Source organism: Macaca nemestrina, chromosome 10 (genome assembly GCF_043159975.1).
Source record: "Macaca nemestrina isolate mMacNem1 chromosome 10, mMacNem.hap1, whole genome shotgun sequence".
In the NCBI taxonomy this organism is placed as follows: Eukaryota; Metazoa; Chordata; class Mammalia; order Primates; family Cercopithecidae; genus Macaca; species Macaca nemestrina.
The window spans coordinates 30,355,914-30,373,189 of NC_092134.1; the positions used below are offsets into that span (position 1 = coordinate 30,355,914).

General features: G+C 41.1%; 1 protein-coding gene across 1 annotated transcript in view; it reads left to right on the forward strand.

Annotated features, from left to right (window-relative positions):
• Positions 1-9,512, forward strand: part of LOC105493809 (phenylalanine hydroxylase) — a 72,525-nt gene extending 63,013 nt beyond the window's left edge. The window contains exons 10-13 of the mRNA XM_011761736.2: positions 2,018-2,113; positions 2,667-2,800; positions 5,894-6,009; positions 7,185-9,512. Of these exons, the coding sequence (XP_011760038.1) occupies positions 2,018-2,113; positions 2,667-2,800; positions 5,894-6,009; positions 7,185-7,228 (390 nt within the window). The 3' untranslated portion in view covers positions 7,229-9,512. The remainder of the gene's footprint in view (positions 1-2,017; positions 2,114-2,666; positions 2,801-5,893; positions 6,010-7,184) is intronic.
• Positions 9,513-17,276: the final 7,764 nt, after the last annotated feature.

A 17,276-nucleotide genomic window follows, 5' to 3' on the forward strand; every position in this document is an offset into this window, starting at 1 on the left:
GAGTATATTTGATGACACTTGTCCACTGGGGCTATAGAAGCAGCAATTCTGCATAGCAGGTGATTTCCTTCCTTCATACTCATTTCTAATTTTACTACATCCCACCCCAGCCACTAGCCACATTGCCTGTGCTGGAAGTTGAAAAATAAACGTTTATAATTGAATTATGGACTGCCAATGAGTGCAAATCTATTATTAAGATATATCAGTTTTAGAAGCTTATGAACTCGTTCCGTCAGAAAGGCTAAAAACTCCCAGAAGGTTATTTTCCCACTGACAGCTGCTTTTAGGCCCTGGACAAGTGGCTTTTTCTTCCTTATCTCTAAAAATGAAATGCAATAGCTCATATCTTGCCCATCTCAAAAGCAACTAAAAATTTAACTATTTAAATTTAATTATTTAAATTTTTGTGAACATGGGTTTTTAAATGCCAGAGGCTTCAGAGATACAAGGAGCGGCTTTCAAAGAAGCTACAGAGCTGGATAGAATTTCTCATTTCTACAAAGAAAATAAATTTGGAACTCAAAGCATCATGTTATCTACCATAACAATATTAAAATGACTTATCACCAATTCGACTTCTCTAAAAAATTGTTACTGATTGGAAAAATGTTACTGGTTGGTTGGGGAACAGTTCTGGATTCTTGCTGCCCTTAATTTGCTGTGTAACTACATGCATGTTGCCTTACCTTCCTGGGCTGAAGACTCCTCACCTGTATGTGAGGAGGTCAGACTGACTGAGCTCTGACAGCCCTCCCAGGTTTAACATATTCTAGTCCAATAAACAGATGTAACTAATAACCTACCCCTAATTCTCCAAAACTGTGACTGTCTCTAGCAGCTAACTGAGCTCTGGGTTCCTCTTAGTCCCAGAACTCCCATATTCTTTTTTTCAGGCCAACTCTCTAGGACATATTGGCCTGTGGGTTATTGAAAGAAAAATACTTGGTTATTTGGGGAGATAAATGCAGTAGTTGACTTCAGAAACACCCCGAAGTTTTAGCATAGATGATGGGAGATTCTCCTCATTGATTCTATCACTACCTAATCTGCTACCTCCCACTGTTGTGCCTGATGAGCTCTACTAGCTTCAGAGCATCTGAGGAACATCTCCATCTAGTTGACACCACAGACAAAAGAGATAGAAGAGTTCCTGTCATATGGAGAACAAATTGTTGGAGGTCTCCTTTTGGGGCTTCTTAGTACCACCTGATATTTTCCATCACTCTTTACATTCAGCCAACATTCGATTCAACAGGTGACTGGATAGAGTGAGACACAGGACACACAGACATGATCACAGGTCATGCTGATTTAGAGAACAAACCTGCACAGGCTTCTACCTGGGCAATCTTGTCCGTGGCACTTGGGCAGTTGCTGCCTTCTCCTTCTTTGGGATGTGTACTAGTCAAGGATCTCCAGAGAAAAAGAACCAGTGAGATGTATAGAGAGAGAGATAAAGAGAGAGAGGGAAATCTGAGACGGGACTTATTAGGGAAACTGGCTTACACAGTTATCGAGACTGAGAGGTCCCACAATATGCTGGCTGCAAGCTGTAGAACTTGAAAAGTCAGTGGCATAGATTATTCAAAGTTCAAAAGCCTCAGACTCATGGAAGTTGATGGTACTCTCAGTCTGAGACCAAAGGCCTGAGAACTCCTGGGTGGTGATGAGGTGCGAGTCCCAGAGTCCACAGGCCAGAGAGCCTGGAGTTCTGATGTCCAAGGGCAGGAGAAACAGGGTATCCTGGTTCTAAGAGGGATAGAATATGAATGTGGCTTTCCTCTGCCTTTTTCTTCCATCTGGGATTCCAACCCATTGGGTGGTTCCCACCCACATTGAGGAAAGATCTTCCCCACTCATTACACTGGCTCAATGCCAATCCCCTCCAGAAACACCCTCATAGACACACCCCAAAATAATGCTTTACTAGCTATCCAGGTATCCCTTCATTCATTCAAGGTGACACATAAAATTAACCATCACAGTGTGCTCTCAGATTGACTTTCCATTCCAGATTTACTGGTTTACTGTGGAATTTGGGCTCTGCAAACAAGGAGACTCCATAAAGGCATATGGTGCTGGGCTCCTGTCATCCTTTGGTGAATTACAGGTATGACCTTAACAGGAACCAAGGATGGATTTAAAAGTGGTGGGTACAGAAAACCATTATTGTGCTTTCGATATTGTTGAAACCCTATTTGTATCCATTTTGACATGCAACCTGGGTACTCATTCAGTGATTGGTACCTTAGCAGCTATGATTTGATTATGGCTGTGGGTGTTACAGATAGAAATGGAATTGCAAGTACACGTATCTCTGGGGAGAAAGGGCCTCCTGATTCCAAGACTGACCTATGCATGCAGCCTTGTGAGTATGCAAACACATGCCAGAAAGTGTGGTTGGCTCCCACATCATCTATTGACCACCTTACTTGAAAGTAATTGGAATGAATTACTCCTTTCTCCCTTGGCTGTAGGTTTTAGATGAGCTATGAAGGGTAGAACCTAGTATGTGCAAAGTAATTTGGCTCACTGCATTTGGGCCGTGATATAGAAGGAATCGGGGTGAGATGAGAGAAGGGGCACAAATGGCCTCTGGGATGCAGTAGGGAATACTGATCCTTATTTAACAGTGATAATAACTTGTCACTTGGGGTCTACAGTACTGCTTATCAGACAAGCCAAAGCTCCTTCCCCTGGAGCTGGAGAAGACAGCCATCCAAAAGTACACTGTTACGGAGTTCCAGCCCCTGTATTATGTGGCGGAGAGTTTTAATGATGCCAAGGAGAAAGTAAGGTGAGGTGGTGACAAAGGTGAGCCACTAGCTCTGGGGGCCTCCTGGCTGGTGGCACTCATCTGTGGGTGGTTGGCCAGGAGAGTGGACTCCAATGCCTACTGCAACTTTGTACCATAGACAGTTTCTCTCCCATGTTCTCCACCCTCCCTCCTTTTTTTCCATTCTCCGTTGGAAGGTTGGGCGTGCTGACCTTTGCACACACCCCTGCCACCTGGTCCCTGTTCAACGCAACCACCAGGTCCAGATACTGAACCCTCCTGCATACAGAGAGGCCACAGAAGTCTCCCCACAAAATCAAAGAAGTCTTATAACCTAGGAAGTCCTTTCATCACTTCCTTCTCCCAAACACCTACAAAACGTGCTTCCTCCTTTGTATCTTTACCCAAATTTAATCTCCATATGTCTTTCTCTAACCAACTTATTTCTACTCATCCCTGCCAAGTATTACAGTGCTTCTGTAATACTTATTAACTTGTAATATATTACATAAGGTAAGCTCTATGAGGGTAGAAATTTTGTTCTTTCTATTTTCTGTTTTTCCTCCGGCCCCTAGAACAATACCTGACACAGAGTAAGCACTCAATAAATAATTGGTGGAGGCATTAATCTCAGAGGCAGTTCAGCAAGAGGCTGATGGAGCAGTGCTGGGACTCTGAGACTATTGGCCCTCTGAGTGCACAGTTCCTGCACCCAAGCAGGAGACAGACTGGGCAGAGGGTCAACCTGGACATGGATATCCTAATACTCATTGTATGTTACCACTTAAAAAAATCTTATCAGTGATGGATGACAGGCATGGGACATACGGGCCTTTGGGAGTCTATGAAGCTGAGTGTGTTAGCTTTCAATCCTATCTATGGACTCTGAGAGGTTGGAGGAATGGCGGGGAGTGGTGGTAGAATTAATGACTTCTCAAAGAAATTCACACTTTTGAAAAGAGAGACATGAGGGAGAAACTCAAAGTCACAAATGAACATACATCTTAGTTCTTCCTTTCTAAATCCAAATTCCATCCTCCCCAGGCCCCTCACAAGGAAAGATGAAAATTATCCCTTTGACACAACTCACTCACTTACCTTATATTTGCAAGGTAAGATTGTGGGATAAGACAGGTCCAGCTAACATTTGTTTGAGAATCCTTTGGAATAAAGAGACCTTAAAGAGGACTAAGTTTCTTTCTTTTAAAATAGATATTCCTTAATTTATGTCTACTTCTATCTTTAGATAATTAAAGGTAAAATGCTGGCCCACAAATCTACTTGGTTTGGCCTAAAATGACTATGTCTCCAGCTCTGTCCAGAGCTCTCAGGTCCTTCCCGCTCTGCTTTCTTAGTTCTCTCCTAAACTGGAAGCCTAGACACTTTCCAGCACCATCCTCCTCTTCCTCCAAGGCCCAAGGTTTGGACCCAGGCATTGGGGCTTAGAGGCAGTGCTGATGAGCACCCTGTCATACCAAGATAATATTTGGATGAGCCCTCCTGGACACAGCTCTCTAATCAGCATGTGATCGGTCCCAGACCAGCAGGGAAGAGCTTGCCAGGACACAGGCCTGTCAGTACCAAGGCCTCAAGGGAAACAACCATGAAAACTCCATTCTGCTGAGAAGTGGTTCAGAGAGTCAAAGAGAATGCTAAAGGACAGGCTTCAAAACAAGGAATCTGTGCATCCCTTTGGATTCTCTCAGAGCGTCCCAGCCAAGAGCAACCAATTCTAACCACTTGGAATTTCAAGATTCAAATTGTAGGCAGAGATGTGATTGGCTCAGCAGGGTTCACATGCTACCTCTTCGCCAGAGGATGGCTGGCACCAAATACTGACTTCTGGACTGATACACACCTAGTAGGGTAGGAGTAAATCACCCAAAGCAAAAAATGAGCTGCTTTATGGGAAGAAGGAGGAAGAGGTGCAGAGCAGGCAAAATTACAGATGTGTAACACATGGCTCATGCCACTAGCTGGACTGAGACCGCTCTTTTCAGAGAATAAGAGGTGGAAATACATACCTGGCCATTTGTTCTTCATTAAAGGTAGCAACTAACACTGATGGGGCACTTACTCCATAGTATAACAGCACTTGCTGCAACCCCCTGGGGCAGCTATTACTCTTGCCCCGATTTTACAGAGGAAATTGGGGTACAGAAGAGTGGTCCCCTGTGCCCACGGTCACAAGGGCTGTAATAGACAGAGGCAGGGTTTCAGCCTAGGCAGCTTGACTTGGAACTTGGGGAGCCACTCTTGCCAAACTTGGAGGTCCCTACTATCTCCTGTAACACTGTATTTTCAGTACGGCAGCTTGTATGTTCACCAGAGGCCAACTTAGAAATTTGTGATTACTTTGGAACATCTTGTTATTGGTATTGCATGATGTCCCCCATAGAGGCCCTCATGGTGGATTTCTCCCAGATCCAGGAGTAAGGTATTGGGAAGGCAAGAAAGCAAAGGGTCCAGGCCAGAGTCAGACTACCTGGGTTCCTTCCCAGTTAGTTAACTTACTGACGGTATTGCCTTAGTAGTCACGTAGCCTTCCCAAGCCTGTTTCCTCATCCATAAAATGGGTATGGTAATGGTGCCTTTCTGCTAAGGTTTTTGTGAAGCTTAAATAAGAAGGATATTTGTAAAGAGCATTGGGCAGTTAGAACTTAACATAGTTCTTGGTACATAGAAGGTGCTTTCTTCACCACTTGAGAGCCATTTCCCTCTGCATTGACTGTCAAGCATTTCAGAGGTTTTTTTTTTTTTCTTTCTATATATAGCATTCTTTAGCTAGATTTTACTCACTCTTGATTTTATTTAATGATAGGAGTTTGTGGCTTTATTGTATTCAGTGCTTTCACTGTAAGCTACCTCTGTCTTCTTGGAGCTAAGTGACTAAATATGTGTATATACGTGTTTGTACATACGCATACACACAAGAAGGCTTCCTAAGAAGACTCACTAAAACTCCATTCCCCTCCTCAGCCCTGGCTGTTGAAGACCGTGTTCTAGGGAGGTGTCCGTATTCCTAAAAGAGAAGTAAAATGTCACTGAGAATTCTCTTAAGATTACCTTTCTCCAAATGGTGCCCTTCACTCAAGCCTGTGGTTTTGGTTTTAGGAACTTTGCTGCCACAATCCCTCGGCCCTTCTCAGTTCGCTATGACCCATACACCCAAAGGATTGAGGTCTTGGACAATACCCAGCAGCTTAAGATTTTGGCTGATTCCATTAACAGTAAGTAATTTACACCTTACAAGGCCACTCTGTTTCTCAGTAATAGAAGACTGTGTTTCCTTACCATTGCCATAGGAAAAATAAGAAATTTATTGAAATATTTAATTAAGGAGAAAAGCATCTCCATTTAAGCCATGGGTTCACTGATGGAGAAGAGCTTGACAAAAAGATAGGAATTACCTTTGTGTCCTTTTTCCTTTGACCTTCCTAGATTCCACTCCACCTCCCACCATCATTCTACCTTTCCACACTTAGCCTGTCACCGCCATGTTCCTTTTTCTCCTTCACCTCTCCATCCCTTCTACGCAAAGTGACCAGTTGGTATCACTCTTCCTGGTTCTATCCACTTTATAAGCTGTCCAGTGGCTCATCTGTTGACCTTCCACTCTTCTTTCGTAATGAGAATATTATAATAATTGCTCTTAAGAATGTCACAGGGTTACTTCATTTATCACCTGATTATCTCTCTAGCGCTTCACATTCTCTTCCAGCAACAGTGATCAATTTTTAGTTCTCATGCTGTTTCCTGACTCTTAACTCTTGCCCATGCAGTTCTTTATGTTTAAAATATTCTCCTTTCCATTCTCATTTACTTGGTATGTGAGAACATGGCATAAATGGAAGGCTGCCTCACACCTTCATCCAGTGATCTTGCCATCTAAATTGAGTTATCTACTTAAACCATGGATTCTAAAATTTGAATGTGCATCAGAATCAAATGAAAAGCTAGCTAAAAATTAATAGCTTTGAGTCATAGCCAAGGCTAAATTTACCAAATCTGTGATAACTCTTGGGAGTTTATAGACCTCAGGTGATTCTGACACTCGAGTTTTGTGTGAACCATACTATTAGGTTCAATGATTTTGCTTCCTGAAGCATCTGTAGATGGTAATGTAAAAGAGGAATGGAACGGTTAATAATTTGCCTGGGGAGAGACCTGTTAAGTCCTTCCCTGGGAAGTGACCTATGGAAAAGGGATGCTGATTACATTAATGGCTCTGGCATTTTCTAAAACATGCAAGTACTTATACCATAATGAAAGCTCCTTGAAAGTTGGGGTGGTATCCAGCTTATCCAAGAAGCCCACTTATCCCCCAGTGCTTTGCACTGTGGATACTTGAAGAGTGTTTGTTTATTATATGAGTGGCCCATTTTGAGGGTGTTTTTCTTTGTAGGTGAAATTGGAATCCTTTGCAGTGCCCTCCAGAAAATAAAGTAAAGCCATGGACAGAACTTAGTCTGTCAACTGTGAATCTATTGATGGAGATCCAACTATTTCTTTCATCAGAAAAAGTCTGAAAAGCAAACCTTAATTTGAAATAAGAGCCTGAAATCCTTTATAGAACAAGATGGAGAAACAACAAATAAGTCAAAATAATCTGAAATGACAGGATATGAGTACATACTCAAACGCATAATGGTAAATCTTTTGGGGTCATCTTTGCTTTAGACATGATAATTCCATACTCTCAATTGAGTTAAATCAGTAATCTGTCGCATTTCATCAAGGTTAATTAAAATTTGGGACCTGCTTCATTCAAGCTTCATATATGCTTTGTAGAGAATTCATAAAGGAGCATATAAGGCTAAATGTAAAACACAAGACTGTCATTATAATTGAATTAGTGGGCTTCCTATAAATCGTAACCTATGAAGTTTATTTTCTGTTGGAGTTAACTATGATTCCAATTACTGCTTTGTTATTGTACCTAAGTAAATTTTCCTTAATTCAGAAGCCCATTAAAATATTTATAAGCATTGAACTTCTTTAGTATTATATTAATATAAAACATTTTTGTATGTTTTGTTGTAATTACAAATACTGCTGTATAAGGTAATAAAACTGTGCACCTAATCCCCATAACTTCCAGTTTCATTTTCCAATTAATTATCAAGTCTGTTTTGGGAGACATTTTGAAGACATTTATTATGCAGCAGATGTTGACTAAAGGCTTGCTTGGTAGATATTTAGGAAATGTTCATTGAATAAATAAGTAAATACATTATTGAAAAGCAAATCTCTATACATGTGAAAATTTTATTTGTATTAGAAATAAAACATTAGTAGTTTAAGCAATTTTGCTGTTTCAGATATTTCCTGGAATGAAATATTCTTCTCACTGCCTTAGAAATACATTAGCTAGATAATTTTGTAACATGAGAAAATGGCCAGAGGCTTATATTTCCAACCCTTTGCAGGGGCTCCTTGTGACATTCAAAGTCATGCCTGGACAGGCAGCAGACTTTGACTTTTGTTGATGGTGTGTTTGCCATGAACACATGAATATCTTAGAAGCAATGGGGAGAAAAACAATGTCTTTAAAGCTCTGAATTTGAAATTCTCACACTACTTTACATTTTATTTTGGAAATTGTTAAGTCTTAAAGAATTTCCATAGTGTTTCTTCAAGTGTAGTTCTCAGATCAGCTGTAGTATCATCAACAGTAAATTCTGGGTACCTTCCCAGCTCCACCCAATTTGAATCTCTAAAGATAAGGCCCAGATACCTGTATTTTAAGTACCCCAAAATTATTATTTTCATTATTCATAGCCAAATTCTATCAGGTACATTCAGTTTGAGAAAACCTGACTTGTGCTGGTCAGTCTGCCACTGCCAATGATGCCAATGTAGATAAGCTGTTTCCCTTCTTCAGACCTCAGTGTCACTCTAACAATGAGGGAGTTAAACTTTATAAACCAAGGTCCATTGCAGCCTTGAAATATGATTCAAGTTTTCACATGTGTCTTTATATAGCTATCCCTGATCCACTAATAGGGTGTTACAATACCTGCTTACATAAGACAGCTGGAAGGAAGGAGGAATGTGTCTGAATGTGTCTGAAATTTCATTGTTTAGAAGTTGGAATTTTATGCCTGTATCTATGTTCATGCCTTTGTAAAACCCACTGATTTTAAAAGTGAAAATGGACTTTTTTCTCTGGTGTTACTCTAAACACCAAACAATCCCTGCAAAGGGATTATTCTGATGTTTCTTTATTTCACATGAAAAGTTAATTGTTGACTCTGGAACTTAGATAATATTTTTGACAATATTGAAGAGTGAGTTTTAGTCCAGTAAAGATGTTTTAATGAGCTTGAAGGTAAAGTTTTGGGTAAGTTAGGATTTTCACAGGAAGTTACATACTGAATGAAATATAATGTTTGTACTTTTGGTAATGTGCTACTCAGTTCTTAACTCTTTTTTATCCAGATATAAAAGCCCAGTCTATAGCAATGGGATTTAATAAATTTCCAATATGTGTTTTTATTTGTTTAATTTCTAGTAAATGAGCAATATTTTAGAAACAGTATCAGTCTTTACTGACAGATGATCTTGCTGAGTGCAATCCAGAGAAATACATAAAACATTCCAAGTGTGAGGCGTTGATGTTTAATAAGTTTCCGAAAGTAGGAATCTGAATTTTAATTGTAGGTTTCTAAGTTATATAATTTAGTTGTGTTTCAAAAAATCCACTAATAAAATATCAGCTTTATAAAAACAGAAACCTTGACTTTATTTTCACCTCTGAAACCATTAGCACTTAGCACATAATAGATGCTCAATAATTTATTTTAAAACAATTGCTGAGTGAGCTGCATCACAAAGAAGGTAGCAAAGATTGTTGATCACAAATAAACTATTGTGTAAGAAAAGTTTAGAAACAACTAAATTTGTTAATTCAAGATAGATTAGAGACTTAAATGTTAGACCTAAAACCATAATAACCCTAGAAGAAAACCTGGGCAATACCATTCAGGACATAGGCATGGGCGAGGACTTCATGTCTAAAACACCAAAAGCAATGGCAACAAAAGCCAAACTTGACAAATAGGATCTAATTAAACTAAAGAGCTTCTGCACAGGAAAAGAAACTACCATCAGAGTGAACAGGTAACCTACAGAATGGGAGAAAATTTTTGCAATCTACTCATCTGACAAAGGGCTAATATCCAGAACCTACAAAGAACTCAAACAAATTTACAAGAAAAAACAAACAAACTACCCCATCAAAAAGTGGGCAAAGGATATAACAGACACTTTTCAAAAGAAAACATTTATGCAGCCAACAGATGCATGAAAAAATGCTCATCATCACTAGCCATCAGAGAAATGCAAATCAAAACCACAATGAGATACCATCTCACACCAGTTAGAATGGTGATCATTAAAAAGTCAGGAAACAACAGGTGCTGGAGAGAATGTGGAGAAATAGGAACACTTTTACACTGTTGGTGGGACTGTAAACTAGTTCAACCATTGTGGAAGACAGTGTGGCAATTCCTCAAGGATCTAGAACTAGAAATACCATTTGTCCCAGCCATCCCATTACTGGGTATATACCCAAAGGATTATAAATCATGCTGCTATAAAGACACATGCACACGTATGTTTATTGTGGCACTATTCACAATAGCAAAGACTTGGAACCAACCCAAATGTCCATCAATGACATACTGGATTAAGAAAATGTGGCACATATACACCATGGAATACTATGCAGCCATATAAAAGGATGAGTTCATGTCCTTTGTAGGGACATGGATGCAGCTGGAAACCATCATTCTCAGCAAACTATTGCAAGAACAGAAAACCAAACACCGCATGTTCTCACTTACAGGTGGGAATTGAGCAATGAGAACACTTGGACACAGGAAGGGGAACATCACACACCAGGGCCTGTTGTGGGGTGGGGGGACAGGGGAGGGATAGCATTAGGAGATATACCTAATGTAAATGACGAGTTAACAGGTGCAGCACACTAACATGGCACATGTATACATATGTAACAAACCTGCACATTGTACACATGTACCCTAGAACATAAAGTATAATTAAAAAAAGAAAATTTATAAATTAGTCAAAATTGTTATTTTTTTTTTTTTTTGAGATGGAGTCTTGCTCTGTTGCCCAGGCTGGAGTGCAGTGGCATGATCTTGGCTCACTGCAACCTCAGCCTCCTGGGCTTAAGCAATTCTCCTGCCTCAGCCTCCCAAGTAGCTGGGATTTCAGGCACGCACCACCATACCTGGCTAATTTTTGTATTTTTAGTAGAGACGGGTTTCACCATTTTGACTAGGCTGGTCTTGAACTCCTGAGCTCAAGTGATCCACTCACCTTGGCCTTCCAAAGTGCTGGGATTACAAGCATGAGCCACCGTACCCAGACAAAACTGCGATTTTTTAAAAAGAAAGATATTACCCCTTATATCCAGTTTAGACTAGATTATGGATAGTTTGTATTTATGCTGCTTGGATAATAACTGCACTATGGTAAGTGCTTAATAAATGTTTGTTGATAAATAAAGATAAAAAATTACACCAGCAAAACTTCACTGTTGTCCATAGTCAGGCTGAAATGCTCAGAAAGCATTGAGTGACTTCCCTAACATTTGTAAAAAAAAAAAAAAAAAAAAAAAAATCAAGGAAACAAAATTAAGAAAGAAATAAAAATGTATTTGGCAAAGGAAAGATTAAAAATGTGTTTAAATTACTCTTCCCAGTAAAGTGTGTGTGCCCCCTCCACACACACAAACACACACACACACAGATGGTCACTGCCTTTTAATAGATTTCCTGTGAAGTTTCAAAAGTAAAATTGCTTGAAACTTGAAAGTTGCTAAGAGTAGATTTTAATGTTCTCACCCTCCAAAAATATAAATATGTTAGGTGATGGATATGCCAATTACCTTGATTTAATCATTTCACAATGTGTGTGCACATATATGTATATGCATATGTATATATGCATATATGTATTGCACATATATATACACACACTACATTATACACCATAAATATATGTAATTTGTATGTGTGAATTTTAAAACTTCCTTTTAAAAAGATGTGCTTCTCTGAGAGATGGGATTCTTAAGTTTCCAAGAAAAGAAAACATTACCAAAGAAATCATAACAGACTGTTAATTTTTAAATTTGCCTAAATGAATAAAAGATAAATAGTAATTAAGCTTGAACTGCGGTACTTATTTTTCCCTAGATCATTCTTAGGTGGTACATGATGCCCAGAGGAAGTAAGTGGATCAGCATCTTTCATTGACGTTATTAAAATTTTTCTATAGTTTGGATGCCTTTAATTTACTATTCCTAGAAGTAGACATAAATTAAGGAATATCTATTTTAAAAGAAAGAAATTTAGTCCTCTTTAAGGTCTCTTTATTCCAAAGGGTTCTCAAACAAATGTTAGCTGGACCTGTCTTATCCCACAATCTTACCTTGCAAATGTAAGGTAAGTGAGTTGTGTCAAAGGGATAATTTTCATCTTTCCTTATGAGGGGCCTGGGGAGGATGGAATTTGGATTTAGAAAGGAAGAACTAAGATGTATGTTCATTTGTGACTTTGAGTTTCTCCCTTATGTCTCTCTTTTCAAAAGTGTGAATTTCTTTGAGAAGTCATTAATTCTACCACCACTCCCCGCCATTCCTCCTACCTCTCAGAGGCCATAGATAGGGCTAAGTTGAGAATTCCATCAGCAAAGGCACAGAGCAGCTGGCCCTTTCCCTAAGACCCACCCTGCCATATATTGGAATAGAACACAGTTTAAAGCTGTTCGTTAGAGAGTCACCAGGCATCAAAAACATCCCAAAACAAAAAATTAGCTTGAAATACCTAACTTTGACTGCAGAGTAACTGTTGGTCTAGAAAGGCTTTCCATCTCCAGCAGCACCCAAATACTGCTTCTGCCCACCTTCCCCAAATCTGTGAAGATAGATAAACTCTGTTTCCTTGGCCTAATAAAATAAATCAAGTTTGAGAGTGAAAAAGGAGGAAGCAGAAACTTTCCCAAACTTTCTGTTCCTAGAATGTCCTTGGGAAAGCCACGGAGGCAAGAGACTCTCTTTGAGGTCACTCTTGTGAAAAATAGCTACTAATTTCTCCGCGTGGAGTGCAGCCTGGAATTACACAATAGAGGTTTTGTGACTGTGAAATCCACTGTATTGCTCCAGGAATATAACCTCTAAGACAAGGCACCTCAGCCTGGGGCAAAGAGAGAGCGGAGCAGACTATCCATGCCTTCCAGAGTGGAGATTCTCAGCACTGAGGACAGCACGCACATTTGGTGCCTTTACTGAGGGCAGGGAAGTGGGTGGTAGGCCTGAAAGCCATTTTTTTTTTTTTTTGAGACAGAGTCTTGCTCTTGTTGCCCAGGCTGCAGTGCAGTGGCGCGATCTTGTCTCACTGAAAACTCTGCCTCCCAAGTTAAAGCAATTCTCCTGCTTCAGTCACCCAAGTAGCTGGTATGTACCATGACTCTTGGCTAATTTTTTGTATTTAGTAGAGATGGGGTTTCACCATGTTGGTCAGGCTGGTCTCGAACTCCTAACCTCAGGTGATCTACCCGCCTCAGCTTCCCAAAGTGCTGGGAGCCAACATGCCTGGCCGAAAGCCTATGTTTTTATAGAGCAAGAGTCGGGCATGGGAAGAGAATGAGTTAGTACAAAGACCCGTAAACAAGAGTATGACAATTATTTTGCTTACAGTAAACTTTGAATAAATTTTGGCTGCATAAAGACCAAATGAAAAAAATGTGTCATTTATCTCCTTAATGACAATGTCCAATGTCTTATATTTTACACAGACAAAAATCAGGTACCATTAAAAAAAAAAAAAAAAAAGCAGTGCACTCCTACATGTTAACGATTTGGGATAGAGATAGAAAGACGTAGCATATTTCAGGAGACTGCTCTGGTGATCCCAATTCAAATGGCAGTTTTTCCATCAAGCTGAGCCTACTTAAATAGACTCTTAATCTCCCCAAGTCTCAATTTGTTATCCGTAAGGTGGAGAAGATGCATGTCTATCTTATATGGTTGTCACGAAGATCAAATAACATATTGTGTATATGGAAGCCCTCAATCACTTCCAATATTATCTAACAACTTTAAATATTTATTATTCTTATTTAAAGGGCAAATGGGCTCTAATAAGAGTTGGTTATTATTACTCTGATCATCTTGATCCAGCAACATAATCCCAACTGACCACTCTCTCCAAAGAGATGACAACTGTAAAGAAGCTTCCAGTTGAGAAACGAATTTTAATTAAAGTACAATTTAAACCTTTTAACGCACACTGCACATGCACACACACACACATACATGTACACACATGTGCATGTGTTATGAACAATAAAATAATAAAATTTACATCAACTTGAAACTAAAACTATCTTGAAAATGGCAACTTTAGAGATTGAAATTGAAATTTCGCATTTGAAGCTTAAGGCAATAGACCTTCATTCATCCACCCTCATTTCTGACATTGTTCTTCATTTTGCAACCTCCTTTCTCTCATGAAGCTGCAGCATTACCAGACTTGTAGATCATAACCTTCAAGAAGTCAGCATTTGCTTCACTGCTAAAGACATTTCTTGAAATGATCTGTCTCTGTGTCCCCAACCAAATCACATTTTGAATCCAAATTGTAACACCCACAAGTTGGGAGAGGGACCTCATGGAAGGTGATTAGATCATGGGGGTGGTTCCCCCATGCTGTTCTCATGATAGAGAGTGAGTTCTCATGAGATCTGATAGTTTTATAAGGGGATTTTCCCCGCTTTGCTCTGCACTTCTCTCTCCTTCCACCATGTGAAGAAGGACGTGTTTGTTTCCCCTTCTGTCATGATTGTTAATTTCCTGAGGCCTCCCCAACCATGTGGAACTGTGAGCCAATTAAATCTCTTTCCTTTATAAATTATCCATCTCGGGTAGTTCCTTTTAGCAGCGTGAGAACAGACTAAAACAATTCTTTCAGCTGGGGGTGTTGTGCAGTGCACGTTTTATGAAATAGTTAACGCTTTAACATAAACAACATTGATTAAAAAAAAAATCATGCTACAGACAGGTTGTTTTACTAAGGAACCAGCACAAGAAAGCATGACTTCACTTTGCTGCCCAATTTTAAGGTAATTTTGGAGAGTGAGATCTGGGAGGCTTTTTGTGTTTCCAGGAACAGGAAGTGGAGAACAATTTTTAACATAAAAGTCGCTGGCACTGTGGCCATTTCACCCTTTGAGCACATTGCAGCCTACAGAAAAAGTTAATTTAGAAGGCAGAATAAAAAATTCTTGCCGGGCGCGGTGGCTCAAGCCTGTAATCCCAGCACTTTGGGAGGCCGAGACGGGCGGATCACGAGGTCAGGAGATCGAGACCATCCTGGCTAACACGGTGAAACCCCATCTCTACTAAAAAATACAAAAAACTAGCCGGGCGAAGTGGCAGGCGCCTGTGGTCCCAGCTACTCGGGAGGCTGAGGCAGGAGAATGGCGTAAACCCGAGAGGCGGAGCTTGCAGTGAGCTGAGATCCGGCCACTGCACTCCAGCCTGGGCGACAGAGCCAGACTCAGTCTCAAAAAAAAAAAAAAAAAAAAAAAAAAAAAAAAAAAAAAAATTCTTGCAAAATAGGGTAAGACAAACCAGTCCCTCAAATATGAGGAAGTGATAAGAAAGCACCCTGTTGCTGCAGGAATATTGCTCCATCCCCACTCATTAAAGGATTGTAGAACAAAAGTTGCTAAAATCTGCCACCAGGTGTATAGTTTGACGAGGGAGAAAGATAATCCATTAATATACAAGGTTTTAAAACTCAATGTATTGCACTTTTCGGGCTTAATTCCACAAGTTTTTATTTGAAAATAAAATAAATGCTTTATTCGGGCTCAGTGAAAGACTAGACACACTAAAATGATTAATGCAAGGGCGATGCAGCAGAACCTCTATTGCTCCACCGTGTGTAGTTGATTTAGGATATTAGTCTTTTTGCCTAAGCACTGCTGGATTCCTCGACCTCTTTTTCTCTTCCTTTCCCAGGAACGCTCCAACCTGAAAGGGAGCGCCTTGCACGCATCAGTCCTGACTTAGAATCAGCTTAGTTGGAACCAGAAACACGCTGCATTCATCTCAAGAGATTCAACCCTCATCGTTCCACAAATTTAGTTTATATTTGATGAACTTAAAGTTGCATCCCGTCAACATACAGGTGGGGACGGTGGGTTTAAAACCAGTCCCATCCCCAGTTTGCCTCAGAATCCCCAAGGCCAGCATGATTGCTTGGAGATCAGGAGTGAAGCTGGGAATGACCATTTGGCTACTGCAGCCCTCACCTTGGGCTTTTCCGCATAGATTTGTTTTGTGGGGCAGGGGAGAGAACTGGGGCGGTGGTGGATAAATTCTGGGGGACCGGGGAAAAGAGAAAATGAGAGGTGTCCGAATAAAGTTTTCTAAGTCCTCAAAGAGAAATGGCACTGACGGAGAACCCGAAAAGAAACATTCAGATTCTGCCCAGCAGTGATTTGCGCTGCAAAGGGCGCAGAAACGCGGCTCTCAGGCCTTGCCTGCGAGTGGGTTAATTAGAACCAATCCAGGGTCTGCAGCCCCCGACTCCTCCCTGCGGTTTAGCAGAAGGTAGGCGGGCTGCCCCAGACCTTAAATACCCACGGGTCGACGCCGGCCAGAACCACGGACAGCTCCCGCCCTGTGGCCCTTGTGTCCTCCCTGCGCTGTGCCGTCTGCAGTTTCACCCGGAGGACGAGGAGTGTGGCTGCAGATCGGGTCGGCCTGCCCTTGCTCTGCTTCTTCCCCACCCACACTTGGTGGGTGTCTTCTAGGCTGCCCAGCCTTGAACTAAGCACCCCAAGAGGAGTTAGAGCCCGAGAGATGAGAAAGAGGCGCCCGATGAAGATCTAGGTCAGTTCCTCTCTGGGAGCTCAGCTACTGCGCCCGAGAGGCAGCGCTCAGACAGCGGCCAGGAGGCGGCCGCGGAGCCCCCGGAGGAGATCGGGGATGAAGGCCTGCTTTGAAAGTTTCCCATGTCGTTCAGGTACTACTTCATTTGAGAACTCTGTTTGCTCACGAATGAGAGAGAGACTAGAGACGTGTCAGAGGCCTCACTGTACAGTTGAACTGAGGTTTCCCAGCATAACAAGTGCAGTCCTCATCCACTTTCCCCTCCCCATCCCTTCTCCACGCTCTTTCTAACTTGGTTCTTCACGGAAAGAGGTTGGCCAGATGTGAAATTCACTCATCCATCGCCCTTCCCCTTTTCCCAGCCACTGGGAGGTCTTCACACTCCCCACCTCCCTTTTTCCCAGACCTGCCAATCTTCAGGTCCCATGGAGAGAGATGAGAAGAAGGTTGGGTCTCCAGGGTCCAGATGGGTTGGGACCTGGGGGTTCTCTCCTAGTGGAAGGTGGAGAGGGAGTGTGAGATCCTTCTGCTTCCGGTTGGTCTTTCTACAGGCTTCTGTTTTAAGTG